Source organism: Heteronotia binoei, chromosome 18, assembly GCF_032191835.1.
Source record: "Heteronotia binoei isolate CCM8104 ecotype False Entrance Well chromosome 18, APGP_CSIRO_Hbin_v1, whole genome shotgun sequence".
Classification (NCBI taxonomy): Eukaryota; Metazoa; Chordata; class Lepidosauria; order Squamata; family Gekkonidae; genus Heteronotia; species Heteronotia binoei.
The window spans coordinates 24,908,181-24,935,659 of NC_083240.1; the positions used below are offsets into that span (position 1 = coordinate 24,908,181).

General features: G+C 45.4%; 1 protein-coding gene across 1 annotated transcript; it reads left to right on the forward strand.

Moving 5' to 3' along the window:
• The first annotated feature begins 109 nt into the window (after window positions 1–109).
• On the forward strand, window positions 110–27,479 carry LOC132587195 (caspase-1-like). The gene is made up of 8 exons (XM_060259443.1): window positions 110–135; window positions 14,962–15,234; window positions 15,758–15,900; window positions 17,371–17,553; window positions 18,115–18,349; window positions 19,929–20,081; window positions 25,529–25,638; window positions 27,285–27,479. The coding sequence occupies exons 1-8, from the start codon at window positions 129–131 to the stop codon at window positions 27,375–27,377; spliced, it is 1,197 nt and encodes a 398-aa protein (XP_060115426.1). The 5' UTR covers window positions 110–128; the 3' UTR covers window positions 27,378–27,479.

Genomic DNA, 27,479 nt, shown 5'->3' on the forward strand with positions numbered 1-27,479 from the left:
GTCAAGGCGCGGTGCGAGGGGGGGAGGGGGCGAAAGGTTTTCCGCTTGCTTTCGATCTTAGCAGACCCGGAGCGGCTTTCAGCTGTGCAATACAGCACCGCATTGGACTTTTCTAAAGGCGCGGGGCCATGGCCGGTAGGTGACTTGCTCGGGAAATTTCCCATCGGGATCTTTTTTCTTTTCTTTTCTTTTTTTCTGGGGCGGGGGGGGGGGGTACACTGCTTTCTCGTTCAGCCCCCACCCCGTTCTGTACAGCCGCTTGCCAGGCTCCGAGCGCCTCCTCCCCGCGTTTGATTCTTGCCTTGGGGGGAGTGGTCTCCGTGGCCAGAGATTAGCCCTTCCCCTCCGTCCCGCGCAGCCTTCCGGCCATTCTGTGCAGAGGGCAGCCCGTTTGTAGGAAAACGCGGACGGGAGGTGGGGGGAAGCACGTGCCTACGACATCGGAGAGGAAACATCTGGCCACCGCTGCTTCTGCACGGCGAAAGAGCGCCCCTGCGTCCCCCCTCTGCTGCTCAAACTCCGCTGTCGCCAGTGGGATGGGAAATTCCCTTCCCTCGCTTCCTAAGTTGTGAAAAAAGCAATTGCTTTGGGGTGTCAGTTCTTCCCTGCGTGTTCCCAGCCCACCTGCTGGAGAGCCGAGCGCTTCCAGCGAGGGATGGAGATTTCAGAAACCCTGGAGGCTGGCGCACGTGTCCTGGCGAAGGGACTGCTCTCACGGCCCGCTTCCCGCCCTTGCCGCTTTCCCAAATGGAAACAGCCCAGGAAGCGTCCGGAACACGCAACTAAGCCGGGGTCCCTTTGCACACACACAGATCTCCCGCGGCCCGCCCACCTGGCCAAACCTGCCTGCTGGAAAAGTCGCCTGCTGCCGTGAAAGCGTTGTGAAATCAACGTCACCCCAGAGTCGGAAACGACGGGTGCTTGCACACCTTTTAGTCTGCCAAGGTTTGTGAGGCCCGCCATCTTGGCATCCATCACCTTCCAATGGTGTTAATTTGTTGCAGTGAAAAGAGCTGGAGGCCAGGGCCCCTTGAAAATTCCGGCATAAAATGCTGGTCACTGCAGCCCACTTTGTCAGATGCAGGTAGGAGGTCCTCATGATGCGCCTAGTGAGAGCACACCAAAAAAGGGGGAGAAGACAACAAAATCCAACCCCCCTGAAAAAAAATTGAATTAGAAACCACGAAGATTGAGCAAAAACAATACAAAAACGAATTAAACAAAATATATCCCTTTATTATGCAGTGCACATGCACTTAAAATACAAATGTAAAAACATCAGACTTGCATTAGCCTTTAAATTGAAAGCAACCAGACTGAGTAGACCTCAGTGGTCAGGGCTTTTTTGAGCAGGAACGCAGTTCTGGCTGGCTTGGTGTCAGGGTGTGGCCTAATATGCAAATGAGTTCCTGCTGGGCTTTTTCTACAAAGAAGCCCCGTGTGAGATAATGGTGCTGTCAGGGGTGTGGCTTAATATGCAAATGAGTTCCTGCTGGGCCTTTTCTAACAAAAAAAGCCTTGAGGTTAGTAATATACAAACAGGACCACGGTCAACCAGACTCAGTGAGGCTCTCAAAGTTGATAGTCCACAAACGCAGCCACAGTCAACCAGATCAAATGTGTTTTGGCCCTGGGGGGCTTCTTCAGTGACCACAAATGGTGGTGCATACATACCAAGAATAGTATGAATATAATTAGCCAAACCAGATCCAGGTGGGCAGCCGTGTTGGTCTGAAGCAATAGAACAAAGCTGGAATCCGGTAGCACCTTTAAGACCAACAAAGTTTTATTCAGAATGTTAGCTTTCATGTACATGCACACTTCGTCAGACGAAATAGGGTACAGTGAGCAGTGCTACATATAGCTGGTGGGCAGTGGTTAAGCATGCAAAATAGTACAAAGTTAGAATTCAGTGGCAAAATAGTGACATTAACAAATTGAAATGGAGCATATCTCAGAGAGGTCTGAGAGAGCAGAGCAGAGCAGCTCTAAGATAAGCTGAGGCAGATGAGTTGTGGTAGCTGGGGAACTGCTGTTTGTTTGGTTGAGTGGGCTGAAGGTGAAGGTGATTGAAAGTGATTGGTGCTGATTGATTAGGAGTGGCTGAGCTCCCCACCCTCTTTGCATTTTAAGCTGCGCCTTGCCAAAGGCCTCTTAGCCTGGGGGCTCTGTAAGCACCAGGAACCCAGATCCCTAATTTCCTTGTTCTCTCAATAAGGTAAGTTATTATAGCAGGAACTCCTTTGCATATTAGGCCACACACCCCTGATGTAGCCAGCTCCATTGCTTCTGACAAAAGTGGGCGTACAGTCCACAAAAACGCTTGTGGGAATAAGATAAGAAAAACCCAGTGAGTGTTGCTGGACTCCTGGTTCTTTTTGAGCTAAGAAATGCTTGATGATCCTCAGCTAGATCAAGAATAACCAAAGCCATGGCTCTTTTTTTTTTGTAGCAGGAACTCCTTTGCATATTAGGCCACACACCCCTGATGTAGCCAATTTTCCCCCTCCCCGAGCTTACAGGGCCTGCTGTAAACTCCAGGAGGATTGGCTACATCAGGGGTGTGTGGCCTAATATGCAAAGGAGTTCTTGCAACAAAAAAAACCCCTGATTAAAGCTGATCATGGCTGCTTTGCTTCCCCCCTCCACCTCTGCTGAGGTTGCATCCCAAGAATTTCTGCTGCTTTTGTAGCCCACAGTTCTGTCCACAGCATACAAACATTGTTGAGAGATTTTGATTCCATCCAGCAGAGAAGACACAGCATCGGTGAAGGTTTTTTGTCTCCCACCTCTTCTGCCCTTCTGAGTCTAGAGCTCTTGGCTACTGGGTTCTTGTAAACTCCACTTTATTTAAACTGGAGTTCTTCACTTTATTTAAACTGGAGAGCCAGTTTGGTGTAGTGGTTAAGTGTGTGGACTCTTACCTGGGAGAATCAGGTTTGATTCCCCACTCCTCCACTTGCAGTTGCTGGAACAGCCTTGGGTCAGCCATAGCTCTGGCAGAGGTTGTCCTTGAAAGGGCTGCTGCTGTGAGAGCCCTCTTAGCCCCACCCATCTCACAGGGCGTCTGTCGTGGGGGAGGAAGATAAAGGAGATTGTTAGCCACTCTGAGTGGAGGGCAGGATACAAATCCAATATCATCTTCTTCTCAGCTGCCTTGTGCGCATCTCTCTTCATTTGGTAAATCTGCCTCCAAAAAGGAAATTACTCATCTCTGCTCAGCGCATTTTCAGAACCTGAGCTCTGATCTCCGGTTCTTTTTCAACATTCTAGCTTACTGATGCAGGCCGCTCCAACTAACACGATTGGGTGTGCGTGTTTCTTTACAGACAAGAAGCTGGAAGAAGTGCGAACAAAGTTTGTGGAGAAGGTGAACAGAGCTGTCATCTGCGCAGTCCTGGATGATCTGCTAGAAAAACGGGTCTTGAACGATGAGGAGGTAGAAAAGGTGAAGGAGACATCTGTCACACAGGAACAAGCCAGAACTTTGATCGATGTTGTCAGGAAGAAGGGCCCCAGAGCCAGCCTTGTCACCATCAAGAGCCTCTGCAAACGAGATTCCTTCTTGGCTGAACAGCTGGGTCTGATGGCCTTCTTGGAAGGTATGTGTACCTTTGCAGGTCAACTCCTGTTCAGGGTATGTGCAGGCTCAGCACACTTGGCTGCCCCCAAGCAACCCTCCCCACCCAATTTCAGAGGGGCTTCTTGTTGGTGGAAGTAATTAACACAACGGTGGTGCACAAGCTAAAGAGTAGATAAAGGTTTATTTTACAAGCCCCGTAGCACAGAGTGGTAAAGCTGCAGTACTGCAGTCCAAGCTCTCTGCTCATGACCTGAGTTCGATCCCAGTTTCAGGTAGCCGGTTCAATGTTGACTCAGCCTTCCATCCTTCCGAGGTCAGTAAAATGAGTACCCAGCTTGCTGGGTGGGGGGGAGTGTAGATGACTGTGGGAGGCAATGGCAAACCACCCCATAAAAAGTCTGCTGTGGAAATGTCATGATGCATCGTTGCCTCAGAGTTGGAAATGACTGGTGCTTGCACAGGGGACTACCTTTACTTTAAAGATTTATTTAGGAATTAACATACTAGATAGGAAAGAGGATATAGCTTCCTAACTACATCTCTAGCTGTGGGTAAGACTGAGTGCGGCATTTCCTAGAAGGAGGAGGAAATTACCCTTAACTCTTTGGAGCTAGAAAGAAAATGTCTGTAGCTGGCTTGCACAGGGGCATTCTCACTTTGTGTCTGCACAGAAGATGCTGACGTGCAGCACTTATAGTATATGCAACTCTGTTTTCCACCTCGTACCCTATCGCCTCACCTAACCTCCCTTGCCTGTTCCTTTTCCAATGCAGATAACCATCAGCCTAGCATTCCTGCAGGACAACTACCACCATTGGAATTGCGGTCTCCCTTTTCGTGTCAGCTGGCGGTCCCACACCAGCATCCTTATTATACATCTCCATCATGTTTGAATAGATGGGCAGAACGTCATCCCCAAGCATTGGAGGAACAAGGTTCCAGTACAGGAGTCCTAGACTCCCATTCTGAAATGGCTCCTTTCCAAGACCCTGAAGGAGAAGGCTCCCCAGTTTCTTGCTGCTGTTCCGGAAGCGCCTCCGAACCGTCGCCTCAAAATATCGTAGGTGACCCAACCCTGGTCCCTCCCAGCGAGGATCTCCGCCTCTATGCAGAGCTGATGCTTAGAATGGCAAAAGCCCTGGACATTGATGTAGACACTTCAGACAACCGTCCAAAGGACAGAATTCTGAGTCGACCATATTCAGATACACCAGGCATAGTGTCTTTTCCGATCCTCCAGGGATTGGCTGACCTTACAGGTCGCATCTGGCAGAAACCGTCCTCCATCCAAGCCACACCTCGCAAGATAGAAAACCTCTACAGAGCAAAGAAGGACTCCTGCGAATTCCTGACCATGCACCCGCCAGCATCTTTGCTGATTACAAAAGACACGCAGCCACGCCCGTGTCGCAGGCAGCACTCATCCCCAGCGGACAGGGAGGGCCGCCAACTGGATACGTTAGGGAGAAAGATTTATTCTTCATCTGCTCTTAACTTTCGGATAGCAAATTACCAAGTAATGATGGGAAGCTACCAGCTTTTTCTCTGGGAGAGTCTTTCCCAGTATCTAGACAAGCTCCCTGAGGAATTCAAGTCTCAAGCAAAGTTTATCCAATCCGAAGCAATGAAGCTGTCAAAACAAGAGATTAGTGCAGGTGAGCACTCTGCAGACGTGTCCGCTAGATCGATGGCTTCTGCTATTGTTCTCCGGAGGCACTCCTGGCTGCGCAGTTCTGTTCTCACAACAGCAACTCGCAGTAAGGTTGAGGATCTCCCTTTTGAAGGGCCTACTCTTTTTTCGCAATGTACTGATGGCTTGCTTGCTACAAGGAAAAAGAAGAGGAAAAAGGCCTTCCGGGGAAATGATGACCTGAACAGAAGCAGTCTGGCAGATTTGACCAACAGACCGAACTGTCTCCAACCAAAACACCTGGAATTTTAGCTGACTTGGAACAGTTTGAACTTATGCTTATATTTAATTAATGGTTCAGTGCCCAGCCTCTGATAACATGGCAGCTATAACCCTGGATATGTCAAGAGCTATTTAATTAATTAGTTCTTTAGAGTTTTCCAGCAACAATGGAGAAGAAAAAGCTAGGCAGACCTTCTGATTTCTAAAAAGGTAAGGGTAGTCCCCTGTGCAAGCATCAGTCATTTCCGACTCTGGAGTGATGTTGCATGGGGTGGTTTGCCACTGCCTTCACCAGTCATCTACACTTTACCCCCAGAAAGCTGGGTACTTATTTTACCAACCCTGGAAGGATGGGTCAACCTTAAGGCAGCTACCTGAACTCGGCTTCTGCCAGGATCAAACTCAGGTCATGAGCAGAGCTTGGACTTCAGTATTACAATTTACCACTCTGTGCTACGGGGCTCTCTTTCTACTCTCCTTCAAAATCAACCAACCAGTGTAGAAGATTTTTCTGTCAAAAGAAATAACAGGTAATTCTTCTTTGTACTTATCCCCAAACCTACCCAACGCATTGAGTGTGGAAGGGAACGCAGAGGAGGTGCTGCTATTGCAGCCAGATTCAGACTTTCTCCCCTTTAATGGGATTGACAAAAATAAATATCCCAGCGTAGTAGAAGTTACAGAAACATCATCTCTCCAGGTATCCTCCTCATAAAGTACATCGATTATGGGGGACAAAGGAACTTGAAATGCAACTGCAATTACAAAAGACTATTTAATGAAGCTAATTGGGGAACATTGCCTACTAATGGGGAAAACTGTAATAGCTGTTTTTCAAAAACTAAATGACATCCTTAATAAGCTTGATACATTTAGTGACATGATCAAGGCGTTCAAATAAAAGACAAAGGAATTCCCAACATTTCCAAGCCTCACTTTCAGCCCATCAACTTAACCACCAATTTAAAAAAAACCATTCATTATCATGTTGCCAGCAAGTAGATAAGACACAAGAGAACCAAATGAAGTCCCCTCTCTTCGCCTCCAAACAAACCAGGTGATGTTGCACATATCCTACAATTACATAAACAGTGGTTGATGGGAAAATAAGCGTGGCATTCTTTATTCCCTGGCTCAGTTTCTAAGAACTGAGATACTGCACACTGATCGTACAAAAGTTGACAGATCACCTAGCAAGTCTTGTAGGCATAGAGCACACCTAACATTTGCCTGCCCAGTAATTTCCAAGATATTATTGAGAATGCCTCTTATGGAATTGCAGCTTGCAGAGTATTTACAGATGGAAAAATTCATCCTCTAATGCCAGAAAGCTCCTGAAAACCACTCCATTGTTTGAGATGGTGATTTCTCCAGGAAGGTCTAGTAGAGCCTCAGATGTACAGAGAATGGCCAGGGCTGTACCACAGGAGGAGGTAGAACCCGGCACAGAAGAGGACCTGAGGGAGCATCTGAACAGCAAGAGAACAACCTGGAAGTTAAGGGATCAACATAGATCCAGAAAGAATTCTTAAGCAACAGCATCATCCTGAAAGTCTGGAAAGTCCTGAAAGCATTGAGACAATGAAGAGAAAATTGAAGTCCAAGAGCTGTAGGGAGGCTATGAAGAAGCCTATAGGACAGCAGGAAGAATGGATTAGAACCAATAAAATCCAGCATAATCCTTTTGAGGAAGCATTGCAAGAATAGGAAAACATATTAAGAACTAAACAAAGCAGAAATCGACTGGAGAATACAAAGACATAGAAGGATATGAGTATATAGTAATAACTGTTTCAGTGGAAATATTCAAGTTCTGTATCCGGATTTAAGGAAAAAATCAAGTTGAATAAGAGGCAGTCATGAACGCAATAAATTAATAGAAATGTTATTATATAGTTAGCAACATAATTTTTTTTCCTCCCCCTGCAATGAGGGCACTGTGGTTCGGGATTGTTTGGTAAGCTTATATTGTAGTGTGATTGTTTTTACCTGTCATTTTTATCTGTGAAGTGGTTTTGGGAAGGCAAGGCTTTGGCCTTGGGCCTCTTCCTTTCCCCCCTTTCATCTGTGTATGAAATTGGGACAGTGAGTCCATTGCAAGTGTGGCCTCTTCCTCTTTCCCTCTTAGTTTGTATGTGAATTTGGAGTCTGTTCTCTTGTCAGCATGTTTCAGGTATTTCAGGGAAAGAGAGTGTGGAAAAGGTCCCTCTCCTGTATGGGGTGGATTCCAAACCATTTTGTGGGGGGCATTTTCTGATCAGATCTGAGATGTATTGTTGGCCTCCTTTGCCCTGATTTTCTGAAGCAGTTTCTCTTGATTGGATAGTGTATCTGTTGTACAGTTGTATCTATTATAGACAAAAGACACTCTCTTGGTTGTAAAAGTCCCTGTTCTTACAAACTTTATTTTTTAAAGTTTATTCGACATCCCAGTAAATTTCCAATTTTTTTTTTTTAAATGTGGGGTGACATGTATGTAGAATGTATTAAATAAACTTTTTTTTTTTTAAAGCACAAAAGCGACTTCTGGGGAAATTACCACCTGAACAGGAGCAGTCTGATAGATTTGACAACAGATGGCATAACAGGAAGACATAAAACTACTTTTTTGTTAATAATAAGATCCTTTAATAAATCTCAGTATGTAAAATCATGAGAAAACTCTGGACTCTGAATTATTTTTTTCTTCAAACTGTGAGAATTATGCAGGAATTACGTAGTTTATTAGAAAACAAAAGTATAGTTGCTGGCCAGGCCCCCTATTTTTTCATTTTTGTGGCATTCACTGGGTGAATTATAAGAAGTTAATAGACTTCTAAGAGCCAATTTACAAATGGTAGCTGAAGTGGACTGAAACTGCATTATTTAGCACGTGTGAAAGCGCCCTTATTTGCCAACTCCAGGTTGGGAAATACTAGGAGATTTGGAGTGTGAAGCACGGGAATGGCACAGGGGAGGGGGTGGGACATCAGCAGGGTCTAACTCAGGGTGTCAGACGTATGGCTGCTGGGCCAGAACTGTCCTTCATCCAAAGTGATTTAAATATTCTTTGGCAAGTGTTAGATTTGTTAATATTTTTTATACATTGTACTTTCATAGGGAGGAGCCCTGTGGTGCAGAGTGGTAAGCTATAGTACTGCAATCCAAGCTCTGCTCACAACCTGAGTTCGGTCCTGGCGGAAGCTGGGTTCAGGTAGCCGGCTCAAGGTTGACTCAGCCTTCCATCCTTCCGAGGTCGGTAAAATGAGTACCCAGCTTGCTGGGGGGAAAGTGTAGATGACTGGGGAAGGCAATGGCAAACCACCCTATAAAAGTTGACAAGAAAATGTCCTGATGTGACATCACCCCATGGGTTGGTAATGACCCGGTGCTTGCACAGGAGACTACTTGTACCTTTTACATTTGCAGAGATGGTTTTTTTTGGCTAGTCCGTATATTTCTTATAGACATATTGTCACCAGGCTTTGCCTGAGTGTTGAAAATTGTTTCTTCTCCAGTTCCAGCTGAGGAAGACTTACCTTACTTGAAACAATCCTGAGTGAATCCAGACATCTAGACCAGGATTTTGCTACTGGATTTGTGTGAACATCTATTCTGGACACTGAGACATTACTGGGCTTAGCTGTTCTGTTTGAACATTATTTGGACTTTATAATCATGAATACTGTTCTATTTGGACTTTAAAATCATGAATACTTTGTTTTGTTAGAAGACTTTATAGTATATAGACATAATAATTACAACAAACAAGAGACTTCATATTTCTAGTATATTCTTTATTGTCATATTGTGCTTTTGGTTACAGTTTTTTGTTTCCTTGTCCTTTAATCCAGCTCAGCAAATGGGGCTCTCTTTTCTCCCCCCCTTGCCGGCCCATCCTTGCCATTCTGAGCTTGAGCTGCCCTCCAAATATAGAGAACAGAGGGTGGGGCTGTTTCTCCTCAAGATCCTGGAAGTTGCTGCTAGTCAAAGTAGATAAGACTGAGCAAGAAGGTCCAAGGATCTGATGTGGTATAATGCAGTTTCCTGTGTTCTTGTTGAAAGCAAGAAAGGAATGGTATTTAACTTTCACAGCTGGCTGCTGCCACAGAGAACTGCAACCCCAAAACCAAGTGTGTTAACTGATTGTTAACCAATAAGAAATAGCAAACCAACAATGGAATAGTATAATTCTCTTTTATCCTTTTTTGGAAAATTCATTAAAATTAGTTGTATATAAGGGAAGTTGTACATATAGTATCAGTTCCAAAGGTTCATATCAGATACAAAAGTTTATAAAACAGAACGTAAGTCTTTATATCTAATCCTAACCACCCTGAAGCAAACAAAAATGGTTCTTTCCTGCGCAAAGCACAAAGGGTGAGCCGGTGCTTCCAGAAGTAGGATTGGCTACATCAGGGGTGTGTGGCCTAATATGCAAAGAAGCTCCTGCTACAAAAAAAGCCCCGGTCCACAAATCATCTCTTATGGATGAGCTAGTTGAAGGAAGCTACATTTTGCCAAAAGCTTTTTCCAAGAACTGATTTTCCAAACATCCCAAAGCGTCAAAATACTATATATTGGGAATCCCTGTGCAAAACACATTTTAAAAGCATGAAATTTACCTGTAACAAGAAAAATATTTCAAATACAAATATAAAATTTCAAAGGCGATTTAATACCCACACAACAGGTGTTCCTAATACATGTCTTACATGAAACTCTTAAAACAACATCAGCATGTCATGCCATCATGTCCAACTTGCATATTTAAATAAAACAAGACATCATTAGATCGGTTCAGTCCCATAGGGGTTAAGGCTGGCAGCCCCTCCAAATACACACCAAATGTGGCTAGCAAATCACAGATAACACACACTTCTGAGGGGCCAGGGCTGATGATACAAAGCAACCAGTGGGGATATCTGTTGGGTTGGGCATGTGTGATGGGACAGCAAGTTCTAGACAGCGACGGGCATTTTTTTAAAGCAGGAACGCAGTTCTGGTTGGCTTGGAGTCAGGGGGTGTAGCCTAATATGCAAGTGAGTTCCTGCTGGGCTTCTACAAAAAGCCCTAGTTATAGTACTTATTTTATCGCAGAAAGTCTCCCTGGCCTGCCCCTAACAAAGTTCGAGTCCAGTGGCACCTTTAAAACCAACAAAATTTAACCCAAGCCTCCAAGGTATAAGCTTTCGTGAAAGCTTACACGCAGAATTAAACTTTGTTGTTCTAAAAGGCGCCACTGGACCCAAACTTAGTTCTGATGCTTCAGATGCACACCGCTACTCACCTGAATCTAAAGTCCTTCCCCAACTCCCTAGCCGGATCTTTGCTTCGAGTCTGGCTTGGCAAATTCTCGCCATCTATGGGCAGAGAGACTGCAATAAACCAGACAGTCTCAGAAAACAGCATCCAAAGTTCTCCGGAGGGCAGGCCCCTCTCCTAGGAGCAGCAGCAGGAAGTAAAGGAGGGGGCGGCGGCGGGTTCTCGGTTTTGCTTTCGATATCCACAGACCCGAAGCGGCTCTCGGCGGCACAGTACCGCACTGCGTTCCCTGGGGGCGTGGAGCCATGGCCGGTAAGTGACTTGCTCGGAAACTTGTCCTTTTGGGGGGTGGGGTGGAGTCAAGTATACTTTGCATTCTCTTTCAACCCCCCCCCCCGCCCCCAGTTCTATAAAACACCCGCTTGCTGGTCCCCCAGCGTCTCCTTCCTACACTTGATTCTTGCCTCGAGGGTCCCCATGGCTAGAGATTAGTCTCGTCCCCCCACCCTACCCACCCGCAGCCTTCCCGCCGTTCTGTGCAGAGGGCAATCCGTTTGCCGCTCAGTAGTTAGAAACGCGAGCCGGGGATGGGGGGGGGGGGGACGCGTGCTTACATCAGAGAGGAAACAACTGGGCACCGCTGCTTCTGCACCGTGAAGGAGCGTTGTAGCCTGCGGGAATGGAAACTTCCTTCCTAATTTTTAAAAGTTAATTGCTTACTGATGCCAGTTCTTACCTGCCTGTTCCCAGCCACTTAGAATCATAGAGTTGGAAGGGATCTCCAGGGTCATCTATTCCAACCCCCTGCACAATGCAGGAAACTTACAAATACCACCACCACCTAAATTCACAGGGTCTTTATTTCACTTGCTGGAGAATAGAGCGCTCCCGCCAAAGGAGGCAGGCTTCAGAAACCATGTGTCTACCCTCAAGAGACTTCTTTCACTGCCGCCCTCCCCCACTTTCCCAAATTGAAATGACCCAAGCATCTGGAACACAGAACTAAGACAGAATCCATTTGGACACACACAAATCTCCCGCTCTTCTCTCCTGGCCACCTTCCAAACTGCTTGTTGGGAAAATTGCCTGCTAGTCTGCCAAGATTTTTCTTTTTACCCTCCCTCTCTGCTTTACTAGAGATGCTGCCATGCTTCCTTTTCTCATCTTTAGATTAAACTCATGCAAGCGTAGGAGATGGTGAAATCTTCATTGCTTTATGCTTCGGAATGAAAGCTTCCTGTACTAAGGTCATCGTTGTGCTACTACGGCATCACCTTCCAGTGGTGTTAATCTGTTACAGTAAAAAGAAACTGGAGGCTAGGGGCTATTTAAAGACACCAGAGTTTTAAGTTCCAGCATAAAATGTTGGACACTACAGCCCTCTTTGTCAAATGTATAAAGTGAGTCCTCGTGGTGTGTCCAGAGAGCCAGCACGGTGTCGTGGTTAAGAGTGGCGGGTTCTAATCTGGAGAATTGGCTTGATTCCCCCCCTTTTCCTCCATAAGTAGCCATCTGGGTGACCTTGGGCTGCTCACAGTGTTCTCAGAACTCTCTCAGCTCCCCCCCAAACAAGCCTAGCTTGCCACTACCTAGTGATGCATAATGCTGAAGAGCCAGACAGAACATCTGTCTGCCAGACAATCTGGGGATCAACTTGCTACACTACACACAATGCCTTACGATAATGATTATTGTGGAGACCAAGCCCTAGGACAGGGGTGGCCCAACTTGTTTAACGTAAGAGCCACATAGAATAAACATCAGATGTTTGAGAGCTCCAAAACAGGAATGGCAGATATTTGAGAGCCACAAAACAGGAACATCAGAGGAAGAAAGGAAAACATGGGGGGAGAGGTGGAAAGAAAGCAACTTTAAATGCATTCTCCAAGCCACTGGCTGGCTTGGCTTGGAAGTGATTTAAAGAGAGAAATGCCTTCTCCAAGCTGGCCGATAGGGTGGTGGCAGCTTTGCGAGCCACACAATATATGTGTAAGAGCCACATGTGGCCCCAGTTTGGCCACTCCTGCCCTAGGAGGAAAGGCTGAGAGACCTGGGGATGTTCAGTCTGGAGAAGAGGAAGTGTGGGGGGGGGGGGAACATGATTGCTCTCTTTATGTATTTGAAGGGCTGTCACTTAGAGGAGGACAGGGGTTCTGTAGGCAGCAGAGAAGAAGACTCACAATAATGGGTTTAAATTAAAGGTAGGAAGGCACCAGCTGGATATTAGGAAAAACTGTGGAATCAGCAACCTAGGGAAGTGGTGAGCTCCCCCTCACTGGCAGCCTTCACACAGCAGCTGGACAAACACTTGTTGGGGATGCTCTAGGCTGATCCTGCATTGAGTAGGGGGTTGGACTAGATCGCCTGGATGGCCCCTTCCAGCAGCTCTTATTCTATGATGTGCCTAGTGAGAGTGCACCAAAAAAGAAGAAAAATAAAACCCCACCCCCACATGGAATGAGATACCACAAAGGTTGAGCAAAAACAATATAAAAATGAATTAAACAGAGTAAGTTCGTTATACGGTGCACTTAAAATACAACTGTAAAAACATCAGACTTTAATGTAGCTTTTAAAACTGAACGCTACCAGACTGGGTAGTCCTTGTCAATATACACCACCAGAAACCCCAGTCTGTCCCGTTGGTCCAATAAAAAGTCTGCACACTCCAAACTAGTCATCACCTGAAGAGAGAGATTGAGTTCCTATAAGGTAAAGGTAGTCCCCTGTGCAAGCACCAGTCGTTTCCAACTCTGGGGTGACGTTGCATCACGACATTTTCACAGCAGACTTTTTAAGGGGTGGTTTGCCACTGCCTTCCCCAGTCATCTATACCAGGGGTGGCCAATGGTAGCTCGCCAGATGTTTTTTGCCTACAACTCCCATCAGCCCCAGCCAGCATGGCCAATGGCTGGGGCTGATGGGAGTTGTAGGCGAAAAACAGCTGGAGAACTACCGTTGGCCACCCCTGATCTATACTTTCCTCCCAGCAAGCTGGTGGTACTCATTTTACCAACCTCAGAAGGATGGAAGACTGAGTCAATCTTGAGCCGGCTACCTGAACCCAGCTTCCACTGGGATTGAGCTCAGGTCATGAGCAGAGAGCTCAGACTGCAGTACTGCATCTTTACCACTCTGCACCATGGGGCTGCTTCCTGAATTCTTATACCAGGGGTGGCCAACGGTAGCTCTCCAAATGTTTTTTTTTGCCTACAACTCCCATCAGCCCCAGCCAGCATGGCTGATGGCTGGGGCTGATGAGAGTTGTAGGCAAAAAGCATTTGGAGAGCTACCGTTGGCCACCCCTGCTATAGACTATGGCAAACCTCTGCCCCAGCCTTCATGCCATCTTGGTCTTTTGTACACATCAACCAGCATGCTTACTATGGCTGTGTTTGTGGATGATCAGCTTGAAGACACTTGTTGAGACTGCTTTACTGTGGTCCTGTTTTTATATCATCAACTTTGAGATATTAATTTTATTATATATTGTATATCGAGGTCTTCTCAGTCCAGTAGCTTTAAGTTTAAAGCCTAAATTCAAGGACTGTGTTTCCAAATTTATATTTTAAGTGCACTGTATAAGAAATTGTTTTGTTCAGTTCCATCACTTCTGACAAAGTGGACTTGAGTCCACAAAAACATTTGTGGGAATAAGAAAAACTTGGTGAGTCTTTAAAGTGTTGCTGAACTCCTGGTTGAGCTAGGAAACACTTGATGATCCTCAAATAGATCACGAATAAACAAAGCTGATCGTGGCAGTTTTGCTTTCCCCATCTGCCTCTGCTGAGGTTGTTTTCCCAAGAATTCCTGCTGCTTCTCAGCCTTCTGAAGCCCGCAGCTCTGTCCGCAGCATCGGTGAAGGAAATATCCAATACAGAATACACAGTATCGGTGAAGGCGATATCTGTTTTTTGTCTCCCACCTCTTCTGCCCTTCTGAGTCTAGGGCTCTTGGCTACTGGGTTCTTGTAAACTCCACGTTATTTAAAGTTCACCTCAGTTGCCTTGTGCCCATCTCTCTCCAGTTGGCAAATCTGCCTCCAAAAAGGAAGTTACTCATCCCTGCTCAGTTAGTGTATTTTCAGGACGAGTTTTGATCTCAGGTTCCTATCTGGCATTCTAGCCTACTGACTGCATGGCATACTGAAGGAAAACCCCTCAGTTCTCTATCCTCACCAGCTAACACAAAGATTGAGCATGTGTGTCTGGTTTTTTTTAAGACAAGAAGTTGGGAGAAGTGCGAACACAGTTTGTGCAGAAGGTAAACAAAGCTGTCATCTGCGCAGTCCTGGATGATCTGCTAGAAAATGGGGTCTTGAATGATGAGGAGGTGGAAAAGGTGAAGGCAGGATCCGTCTCCCAGGAACAAGCCAGAACTTTGATTGATGGCGTCAAGAAGAAGGGCCCCAAAGCCAGCCTTATTGCCATCAAGAGCCTCCACACCCGAGATGCCTTCTTGGCTGAACAGCTGGGTCTGGTGGCCTTCTTGGAAGGTATGTGTACCTTGGAAGGTATGTGCAGTTTAACCCCTGTCCAGGATAGGCACAAACTAAGCATGTTTGGCTGCCCCCACCAGACTGCCCCCACCCAATTCCAGAGGTGCTTCCTCTTGGCAGAGTAATTCAGCAATGGTGCACAACCTGATTAAAGGATATATAAAGGTTTATTTAGGAATTAACATACTTGATAGGAAAGAGGAGAGACAGAGATAGGTTCCTAACTACATCTCTAGCTGAGAGAGAGTGTAGGACTTCTTCTTCAGAAGAAGGCAGAAATTGCCTATGATGAGTAGCAATCTGGAAACAGATAAGGAATAACACTTACCAGGAGAGAATGTGCTGTTCTCACTATCCTCTAAATTGTCTTCTTGCTGCCCCCTGCAGGATCTTCTTTTTTGTACATCAGATGTTGCCTTTTCCAACACTTCCCACAATTGGGCCCAAGCCAAGAGCTGTTCCCCAGATCCTTGTCCAACCCTCTAAATTAATAGAGATCTTCAACCTTTCCTCGTTCCAGGAAGTCCATCACAATCCCTCCAAGCTCTTGGTCTAAGGCCCATCCTCTCCGTGGAAGAAACCCAGGCAGTGGAATACAGACAGGGGATCAAGCTTTGCCCTCCAAATGTCTTTGACAAGATCCAAAAGGAGGAATCTACCAAGGTGCTGATGGTGCTCGTTTGCTGTTTAGAACTGGGAATTCAGTAGATTCAGCTGGATCTGGGCACCCATTGCAATTCAACAGTTCTGCTTAACAGACCGATGTGCGTACGAAAAATGAATTATATATTTTGTCTGGAGTGAAAGAGAATATAACAGGAGCCAGACAATTTATACACAGATGGTGCTTGATGCTTTTTGGATGCTTCCTTTTACTGTGGAGGCTTCCTGCTTTTCATATGGGGAATATTCTTCATGTTAAAGCAGCAAAAGTGGGGAAACTAGGTTTAAAGCAGTCTATATAAGCCGATTCTGAGCATAGACTTACAGTAAGCAGATGGGAGTCCCAAACATCTGTACTGCCAATAATCCAAAAAGGTAAAGCAAGATATATGCGTTGCTACAATGGAAGAGGGCCTATGCTGCTACAGAAACATAGTACACTATGGGGACAGATTCTGGCTCTAGTTATAGGGCTTGGGTTTAAATGGTAAATTAAAGGTTCCTTTTTCTCAGATTTGGAGTGGAATCCAGGTGGGTGAGCCAGTCTTCTCTCTAATTGGTGGAAGGTGAGAAAGAGGGACACCCCCCCCCCCAAAGTCCTGGAAACATTTCTTACTAAGGAAAAGGAGGGCAAATTCAGAGCGTTAAAGTTTGACTTTGTTAGTAGGGAACACTATACATTTCCAGCTACATGTGGGTTTTTGGAGAGGTCTGGTTAGGACTGCCAGCTTCTCAATCAGCTTTTTTCATTGTAAATGGTATCAGCAGGAATTATCTGGTGCCACTTTCCCTGTAATGGAGATAAATATTATCACTGGCTAACATCTGTGCACCCAGCTGCTTCAACACATAAGAATAGAGGAACAGAGTAAGAAGCACTGGTCAAACATCCTATGCCATTCTCTCCAATTTTAAATCTTTCTACTCACCCTTCCCGTATCTAGGATTTGTCGTGATAGTCTCAGCTGTAAATACTGTTTAATTTCTCCCATGTATCTCGTAAATACATTGACAGCACATCCCTCTTTAACATTTGCAGGGCTTTTCTTGTAACAGGAACTCCTTTGCATATTAGGCCACACACCTCTGATGTAGCCAATCCTCCAAGAGCTTACAGGGCTCTTATTACAGGGCCTACTGTAAGCTCTTGGAGGATTGGCTACATCAGGGGTGTGTGACTTAATATACAAAGGAGTTCCTGTTACAAGAAAAGCCCTGAATTTGTCTCTTAAGCAGCCATTCCTGACAAGACAGAAATACCCTTCCTTCTGTGATTGCTGTGATTTAGTACTTTGCAAAGGTGCTAAATTTTAAGAGGAACTTTAGCTCTTCGCTCTACAAAGAGAGAAATGATCCCAGGAAATTGGGATTTGTATGACTCCTCTTTGATCCAAAATGACCATGTACTGTAGGAGGTACCCTTGTACTTATGCAAGCCTGGCTTAGCATCATTCCTCTGCCTCCCAACAGATCTATCCTATTCTCCGGGACTTGAAGACACGCACCCGCTTGGCCTTGATCATCTGCAATATCGAGTTTGAGTCTGAGTTCTTCTCCAGGAGGGATGGAGCTGAAGTGGACATAGCAGGGATGGAGTGTCTCCTGACAGGCCTGGGCTACAAAGTGGAACCACATAAAAATTTATGCTCCAAGGTAGGTAGGAGACCTGGAAGGTTGGAAGCCTTCCTTCACCAAGCTAACTCCTGGACAAAGATGTTATTGTCAGCGCTCAGTTAAGGTTGGCAGTTGGTTTATGTTGCAGGGTCTCTTGTTGCTTTGGCAGCTGCCAAGCAGGCATAGAGAGGAACGGTTAACCTTCTCCAGGGCCATGACCCTGCTGCAGGTCGGGATAATCCACAGCTGCTTTTTAAGGCCAAGTGGCACATCTGGGGTTTCCCAGTCTTCTGCAGGAATTGTATATCAAGAGCAATCCAATTTATAGTGAGAATCAGAAGTCAATGAATTTTTTTTTTAATTAAAAGGGAAACAGCTGAAGTCAACTTAGTGACCCATGAGTTCCAAAAGCACATGGAAGTCAGAGCTACTGCAGCTGAAGTACAACCTGCTGCAAGTCGAGGAGATTTAAGGGCTTTCAGGTAGTGATCCTTAATGAGAAACTAAAAGAAGAGCACCAGGACACCCCAATTGTCCTCTGTAAGGATGCACCGTTGGCTGTTGATTCAAGACTGATGTGACCTGTCTTATTGCTTACAGCAAATGGCTGAACGTTTAAGAGAATTCGCTGCTCGGGAGGAACACAAGAATTCAGACAGCACCTTTGTGGTGCTCATGTCTCATGGCCTGCGGGCTGGCCTGTGTGGCGTGAAGAGCCAGGGCGAGAACTCCGACATCCTGTCCCATGACACCATCTTCTCCATCCTTAACAACAAGAACTGCCCAAATCTGATGAATAAGCCCAAAGTGATCATCATCCAAGCATGCCGTGGGGGTAAGTTTTTCACGCAGAATTCAAGGGGGAGGAAGCAAAAAGATTCATTGCGTGATGGTGGAAGCAGGAAGGATTCTTTTGTAGGCACAGCACATCTTGTAAGAGATCCTCTGCCTTTCACCTCCTCTTAATCAGCAAATATTTCAAGGTGTTCATGTTTATCTCTGGGCTGCACAAGATTTCCCTAGCTCAGGGATGGCCAACAGTAGCTCTCCAGATGTTTTTTGCCTACAACTCTCATCAGCCCCAGCCATCAGCCATGCTGGCTGGGGCTGATGGAAGTTTTAGGCAAAAAGCATCTGGAGAGCTACTGTTGGCCATCCCTGCCCTAGCTGATTTCTGTAGATCAGTCAGGTAAAAGGACAGGATGAGTGGATTTTTCTTCTGGTCACTTGGCAATCCCATCATGAAATGTAGCATTGAACGTAGCCCATTCTTCAGCGCTGGCTATATGCCTAAGAATGTTTCAGCACATTCTGATTACTGTGTGAAATCCCAGTATTCTTCACAAGAAGCACTTAAAAGTGTAGATGTCCTGCAACATTAATAGATCTTAAAGGGATCTATTAATTGGCAGCGAATTCATAAAGCAGCCACTATGCAAAATATTTATTTATGGACTTAATTTGTATCCTGCTTTTCTTCCTGGTGAACAAAAGTGCATTATATAGCTGTATTTTCCATTTTATCCCCACAACAGCAATTCTGCAAGGTAGACTAGGCAGGCAGAGAGCAACTGGCCCAAGGTCATCCAGCAAGCTTCCATGATGAGGCACAGATTCAGACCCAGAAGACACAGATCCTAGTCTGACTCACTACTGCCTACACCACACCGCCTGAATAGGCACAGTGCATCTGCTTGGGCAGAGGTTTCCAGATGTGTGCTTGCAGCCTTTTATAGACACATGTTTCTGAGTGTCAGATATAGCCACACTTTGCATCTTTCTAGTGGGAAACAGCGGTGTGTGCGTGTGTTTTTTCTCTTGGTGACTGTGCAGAGCAGATTTCAATCTGAACAGAAGCCCAATGAAATTGGCTTCAGATCTAGAGTGCCCCTGCAAGGTACATAAGAGCATATGAGAAACCATGTTGGATCAGGTCAATGGCCCATCCAATCCAACACTCTGTGTCACACAGTGGCCAAAAAAAACCAAAACCACCAAGTGCCATCAGGAGGTCCGCCAGTGGGGCCAGGCAAGAAGGCTGTTCACAAGGGGAAGGGTGACAAGCTCTGGGTTAGGAATTACCTTGAGATTTGAGGTAGGGTGGAGCCCGGAAAGGGTGGTGTTTGGGGAAGGGAGGGACCTTGGCAGGGTATAATGCCATAGATTCCACCCTCCAATGCAGCCATTTTCTCCTGGGAAAACTGATCTCTGTAGCCTGGGGATCAATTGTCATAGTGAAAGATCTTCAGGCACCATCTGGAGGCTGACAGCTCTAACCAGGGGATTGTTCCCCAGTTGGACAGGGGGAGCCCCTGCAGTAGAGGACAGCATGCAGGTGATGTCACACCCAGTGATAAGATTTACCTCCAAAAGAAGCTTTGTAATTGGTCAGTGACCACCATTTTGTTTTTCAGAAAATAAAGGCATGATATATGTGAAGAGTGCAGACGCACCGTCTACTGATTCCATGTCTCCTGCCCCACGGCCTCTGGAAGACTACGAAAGCGACGCCCTTCGAAAAGAACACGTGGAGAGCGACTTAATTTGCTTCTGTTCCTCAACCCCAGGTAAGAGCCTTCTGAAGGAAATGGCCAAGTGGTTTTTAGTGGACACATGTAGGACTGATGACTAAGGTTGCCAGCTTTTTCTCCTAGCCTTGCTCCTGTGCTCAACAACAGCACAGCAGAACAGTCAGACAAAGTTCTTGCCTTTTTTTATCCCCCAGTGTTACACAAGGTGCAAGGGTGTTGAATTGCCTTGGGCTTTTTTTGTAGCAGGAACTCCTCTGCATATTAGGCCACACACCCCTGATGCGGCCAATCCTTCTGGAGCGTAAAGTAGGCCCTGTACTAAGAGCCTTGTAAGCTCTTGGAGGATTGGCTACATCAGGGGTGTGGGGCCTAATATGCAGAGGAGTTCCTGCTACAAAAAAAGCTCTGCATCCCACTTTCTTGATTTAAATACTTCTACCTCGCTTTTCCTCTTGGCTCAATTAATTAATTAATAATTAAAACATTACAAGTTACATTTACTGAAATGCAAGATGAGCTTTTTTCACAGGTATGCCCAGGGCTTTTTACAAAATAAAAAGCCCAGCAGAAACTCATTTGTATATTAAGCCACACCCCCTGATGCGAACATTGTTTCACACAGGGCTAAGCCCAGCAGGAACTTATTTGCATACTAGGCCACACCCCCTGATGCCAAGCCAGCTGATATGCATTCCTGTGTGTTCCTGCTCAAAGAAATCCCTGGTATGCCATTAAAAAATGAGGGGGTCATCTTACATTCGCATACAGGTTATAGTTCTCATAAACCCCCAGTCTGCGGATGTTTGCATTATGGAGCTGCAGAACACAAAATTACAAAACCCTGGTGATGTGAACCTTCACACACCAGTCTGGTAAGCTGCCAACAACCCCTTTTACAGTCAGAAGTCAAGAGGAAAGCATTCTCAGCACTAAGTCATAAAGTCAACCCTGCAAGGTTGGAGACTTGCAGAAATTAGTTTCCACAAAACAACCTGGTAGGTAAGCTCTTGGCCTAGGAACTGGAATTAAGATTGAAGCCATTGGAACACAAAAGCCCACAAATAAAAATAGATTTATTAAAGGTGTGCAAGAATATTTCAAAAGAGAACAAGCAGTAGGGAATCAAAATTGATCAAGATTGAGGTGACAAGAAAGGAGGTCCTACAACTGATAGACGAATTAAAAACTAATAAGTCACCAGGTCTGGATGGCATACATCCAAGAGTTCTGAAAGAATTCAAAGTTGAACTGTGGATCTTCTGACAAAAATATGTAATCTTTCATTGAAATCTGCCTCCGTTCCTGAGGACTGGAAGGTAGCAAATGTCACTCCCATCTTTAAAAAGGGTTCCAGAGGAGATCCGGGAAACTACAGGCCAGTCAGTCTGACTTCAATACCGGGAAAGTTGGTAGAAACCATTATCAAGGACAGAATGAGTAGGCACATTGATGAACACAAGTTATTGAGGAAGACTCAGCATGGATTCTGTAAGGGAAGATCTTGCCTCACTAACCTGTTACATTTCTTTGAGGGGGTGAACAAATATGTGGACAAAGGAGACCCGATAGATATTGTTTACCTTGACTTCCAGAAAGCTTTTGATAAAGTTCCTCATCAAAGGCTCCTTAGTAAGTAAGGTCCTCTTGTGGATCAAAAACTGGCTGATTAATAGGCAGTAGAGGATGAGTATAAATGGGCAGTCTTTGCAGTGGAGGACGGTAAGCAGTGGGGTGCCGCAGGGCTCAGTACTGGGTCCCATGCTTTTTAACTTGTTCATAAATGGTTTGGAGTTGGGAGTGAGCAGTGAAGTGGCCAAGTTTGCAGATGACACTAAATTGTTCAGGGTGGTGAGAACCAGAGAGGATTGTGAGGCACTCCAAAGGGATCTGTTGAGCCTGGGTGAGTGGGCGTCAACGTGGCAGATGAGGTTCAATGTGGCCAAATGCAAAGTAATGCACATTGGGGCCAAGAATCCCAGCTACAAATACAAGTTGATGGGGTGTGAACTGGCAGAGACTGACCAAGAGAGAGATCTTGGGGTCATGGTAGATAACTCACTGAAAATGTCAAAACAGTGTGCAATTGCAATAAAAAAGGCCAACGCCATGCTGGGAATTATTAGGAAGGGAATTGATTACAAATCAGCCAGTATCATAATGCCCCTGTATAAATCGATGGTGCGGTCTCATTTGGAGTACTGTGTGCAGTTCTGTTCGCCGCACCTCAAGGATATTATAGCATTGGAGAAAGTCCAGAAAAGGGCAACTAGAATGATTAAAGGGTTGGAACACTTTCCCTATGAAGAAAGGTTAAAATGCTTGGAGCTCTTTAGCTTGGAGAAACATCGACTGCGGGGTGACATGATAGAGGTTTATAAGATTATGCATGGGATGGAGAAGGTAGAGAAAGAAGTACTTTTCTCCCTTTCTCACAATACAAGAACTCGTGGGCTTTCAATGAAATTGCTGAGCAGTAGGGTTAGAACGGATGAAAGGAGGTACTTCTTCATCCAAAGTGTGATTAACATGTGGAATTCACTGCCACAGGAGGTGGTGGCGGCTACAAGCATAGCCAGCTTCAAGAGGGGATTGGATGAAAATATGGAGCAGAGGTCCATCGGTAGCTATTAGCCACAGTGTGTGTATATATATATATAAAAATTTTTGGCCACTGTGTGACACAGACTGTTGGACTGGATGGGCCATTGGCCTGATCCAACATGGCTTCTCTTATGTTCTTAAAACAGTAAAACTAATCATAAGAGGCAACTACACAGTAAGATGTTGGTTCAAAACAAGAAATACTGTTTGCAAAATCTTACCATTCCAAAACTGCTCAGCAAGTAAAGTCCAGCACTCTCCAAAGTTTGCATGGGCAGAGTGTCCAACCCATGTTGATCAGGTTTCAAAGAATACATCCAAAATCAAGGAGCAAGAGGCTGCTCATGCTTTGCCAGAAGTTAATTCAAAAGGCTAATGCTTAGGATCACAGGATCCAACGTAGTCTGGGCCCATAAACCAATCAGAACCTTGGCTCATGATATCAGTGCTACTGTGACCTATTACATAGCAGGTGACCTAAGGATGAAATGGAGGGAAACATTTGCAGGCTAATCTGACCATAAGAACATAAGAGAAGCCATGTTGGATCAGGCCAACGGCCCATCAAGTCCAACCCTCTGTGTCACACAGTGGCAAAAAATGTTATATACACACATACACTGTGGCTAATAGCCACTGATGGACCTGTGCTCCATATTTTTATCTAAACCCCTCTTGAAGGTGGCTATACTTGTGGCCGCCACCACCTCCTGTGGCAGTGAATTCCACATGTTAATCACCCTTTGGGTGAAGAAGTACTTCCTTTTATCCGTTTTAACCTGTCTGCTCAGCAATTTCATCGAATGCCCACGAGTTCTTGTATTGTGAGAAAGGGAGAAAAGTACTTCTTTCTCTACTTTCTCCATTCCATGCATTATCTTGTAAACCTCTATCATGTCACCCCGCAGTCGACGTTTCTCCAAGCTAAAGAGTCCCAAGCGTTTCAACCTTTCTTCATAGGGAAAGTGCTCCAGCCCTTTAATCATTCTAGTTGCCCTTCTCTAATGCTATAATATCCTTTTTGAGGTGCGGCCACCAGAACTGCACACAGTACTCCAAATGAGACCGCACCATCGATTTATACAGGGGCATTATGATACTGGCTGATTTGTTTTCAATTCCCTTCCTAATAATTCCCAGCATGGCGTTGGCCTTTTTTATTGCAAACGCACACTGTCTTGACACTTTCAGTGAGTTATCTATCATGACTCCAAGATCTCTCTCTTGGTCAGTCTCTGCCAGTTCACACCCCATCAACTTGTATTTGTAGCTGGGATTCTTGGCCCCAATGTGCATTACTTTGCACTTGGCCACATTGAACCGCATCTGCCACGTTGACGCCCACTCACCCAGCCTCAACAGATCCCTTTGGAGTTCCTCACAATCCTCTCTGGTTCTCACCACCCTGAACAATTTAGTGTCATCCGCAAACTTGGCCACTTCACTGCTCACTCCCAACTCTAAATCATTTATGAACAAGTTAAAGACTATGGGACCCAGTACCGAGCCCTGCGGCACCCCACTGCTTACCGTCCTCCACTGCGAAGACTGCCCATTTATACTCACTCTCTGCTTCCTATTACTCAGCCAGTTTTTGATCCACAAGAGGACCTGTCCTTTTACTCCATGATTCTCAAGCTTTCTAAGGAGCCTTTGATGAGGAACTTTATCAAAAGCTTTCTGGAAGTCAAGGTAAACAACATCTATCGGGTCTCATGGTGTCATGGTTTCATCCTTGGAACGGAGTTAGAGACAGAAACTTCCCTCTCTGCACCTGGCTGTTATCTAGTCATGAGGCTGGCTTTGCTGAATCTTCAACAGTTATTTTCCCACTTAAGCTTTTCAACTAAGTTTGTGGCCTAGAGTCAGAACCAAGCCTGAACCAGTGTTTGAAACAAGAAGAAATTAGGTCAGAGTCTCAATTCCTTCACAATAGTTATGCCCAATAATAATTTTGGCATGTATATAATTTTTTGGGGGGGAGTGGCATTACCTTACATTCAGGTTCAACTCATGTTGACATACAAACAGAGGCTAGATGGCCATCTGACAGCAATGAGGATCCTGTGAATTTAGGGGGAGGTAATTGTGAGTTTCCTCCATTGCACAGGGTGTTAGACTAGATGACCCTGGAGGTGCCTTCCAATTCTATGATTCTTGGTTCATATTCCTTTTGAGTAAATATGAGAAAATCAAAATAATAACCCCCTCAATACTTCCCTCCTTCCTGTAAAAGTTGTCTGCTATCTTCAGGTCTCCAAAAGTCCTGGCAACCGAATTGGCCTTGCAGCTGAATAGCTGTAATAAAGACTGACTGACTGAAATAAAGACTGGTGTCAGATGTGGGGAGGTACAGAAATTTGTACCTTCCTATAAACACAGATTCACAACCCACTTTGAGTGCAGTCTTCAAGGAAAAACTGGACCACAGCAGTTTTGGGAAAATGTGGAACCAAGCTGGGGGAAACCCAGAAAGTGGACAGTTGTGTGGTGTAGGAAGCGCCCCCACCCCCCACAAAAACAAAAAACCATGCACAAACTCATGCAGTTTTTGGGAAGGAAAACAAAGTGCCAAACCTCCATGGGAAAGTAATCTAGGCGTGAAAAGGAGTTTTGGACAGTGGAACATCTGTCACACAGGAGTGAGAAAGGCAGCCTTGGCCAAAATTCACCCCTTGGCCTAGTGTTACTAAAGAAAGACACAGAAACCTGGTTGTCTTCTGCTGCCATCTGCTTTGCTGACAGACCATTTGTTTGTTTGTTTGTTTGTTTAGCTTATATCCTGCCCTCTCCAGGGCGGCACACGGTTAGGCTCTCGGCTCTGGTCTCACCTGCATTCTTGTGAAAGCCTTAAAAGTCTCCATCCCTATTGCTTCTTCTAGATAATGTGTCCTGGAGGAGCCCTAAAACAGGCTCCATCTTCATTGTCCAGCTGATAAAGCAGATGCAGGAGCATGCCTGGTGCTACCACTTGGAAGAGATCTTCAGAGAAGTAAGCCTACGAGCATCATTGCTCACCTCCACGTTGCTTTTCCTGAGTAGTTCTTCAAGCTCTCAGGTTGAGATAAGGTCTTCCCCAACACCTGACATTCTTGAAAGGACTGAAGCGAGCACCATCTGAGCACTGCCAATCATATGCTCTATCACTGAATAAATGCACCCGTATGTTTTCTTCTGCTGTGCACGTTGGCTGGGTCTTGAGGACAGGGCTGTGCATATGTCCAGCAACTAGGTCTGGATACTCCAGATGGGGAAATTCCCAGAGATTTGAGGATGGAGCCTGAGGAAGACGTGGTTTGGGGAGGGAACCCTGTGGGGTACAATGGCATATGAACATATATGAACATATGAAGCTGCCTTCTACTGAATCAGACCCTCTTTGGTCCATCAAAGTCAGTATTGTCTTCTCAGACTGGCAGTGGCTCTCCAGGGTCTCAAGCTGAGGTTTTTCACACCTATTTGCCTGGACCCTTTTTTGGAGATGCCGGGGATTGAACCTGGGACCTTCTGCTTCCCAAGCAGATGCTCTACCACTGAGCCACCGTCCCTCCCATCCAGAGTAGCCACCATCCAGAGTAGCCATTTTCTCTGCTGTAAGCAATCTCTGTAGTCTGGAGATTAGTTGACATTCTAAGAGAACTCCAAGCCTAACCTGGAGGCTGGCACTTCTAAATGCAAAAAACAGACAGGGGTGTCTGTTGGGAACAGAATCCAGCTTCTTCAAAATCTCAGATTTCATTTAAAAAAACAAAGCAGCAAAATTCTTACCATACTGCTTTGAAAGCTTTTGCAGCTGCGCAACATCATAGAAGTTTTGTAAAATGAATAGTCATTTTAAAAGTATGCATGGAAAGGCACAGGGATTGCTGGTGGGGTCCCAAAAGTTCCATTTTACTCTTATTTCTGAATGTGTCTAACAGCAAGCTGTAAGGTTTCCATCAGTGCTCAGTGGGATGGTTTCGTTCCTTTCCCTGTTTACAACAGGAACAGAGCACATCATGTAGAAAAGGAGAAAATGTGCAAATCATCTTAAATTGACATAAGTACAGGTTACAGAATTCACAAAAGAGAACAGGGCAATTCAAGATTCTGGAAGATTCAGCTCCCCATGCTGAGGTGACAAAGTTTGTACCTGCTAAAATTTCCTCTTCTAAGTAACCCTGTAACCAATGACTGGTGAAATCACTCCTGGTATCTCCAGATGACCAGGCGAGGAAGCATTTAACCATTGGGTCTTTTTCGTTGTTGTTATTCACATTTCATTCTGCAGATACTCAATTGCTTTTGGGATGGGTAGGCTGCTAGGCTAATGGGAGAATACTGTGGTTGATATCAGTGTTCCCTCTATGCTGAGTTAGATTTTTAGCCCTAGCTAACACATTTTTGCCTTAGCTGAGGAAGGATGACCCCAGAGCACAATAATTTATGCAGTAGCTCACAACTTTAATACCAGTAGCTCACAAAGTAGATTTTTTTGCTCACAAGACTCTGCAGCTTAGAGGGAACATTGGTTGGTATGTAACCCTGGCTTTTGTCAGGCTCTATAACCAGCTCCACTGCTTGGTCCTGCTTTGTATCCAGTCAGCCTGTCTTGCTGTGGTGCTTCCTCTGATTTCTAATGACTCTCTTGCATCCCAGGTCCAGCAATCATTTAACAACAACCCACTGCAGCTGCCTACCAAGGAGAGAACTACACTTATGAAAAGATTCTACCTGTTCCCAGGCCATTGAAGCCAAGCAAGAAGGTCCGTGTGCTGTTTCCAAACCAACTCCCTCCAGATTTTCCTCTGCTCCAAATAGTCTTTTGAGATGCAGAGTCACGTTTCAAACCAA

Bases quoted from the DNA above. Each gene is read 5' to 3' on its own strand.
- LOC132587195 (XM_060259443.1), top strand. The intron at 15,235-15,757 runs GTATGTGTACCT...TCCTCGTTCCAG, and splicing joins TCTGGTGGCCTTCTTGGAAG to GAAGTCCATCACAATCCCTC. The intron at 20,082-25,528 runs GTAAGAGCCTTC...TGCTTCTTCTAG, and splicing joins CTTCTGTTCCTCAACCCCAG to ATAATGTGTCCTGGAGGAGC.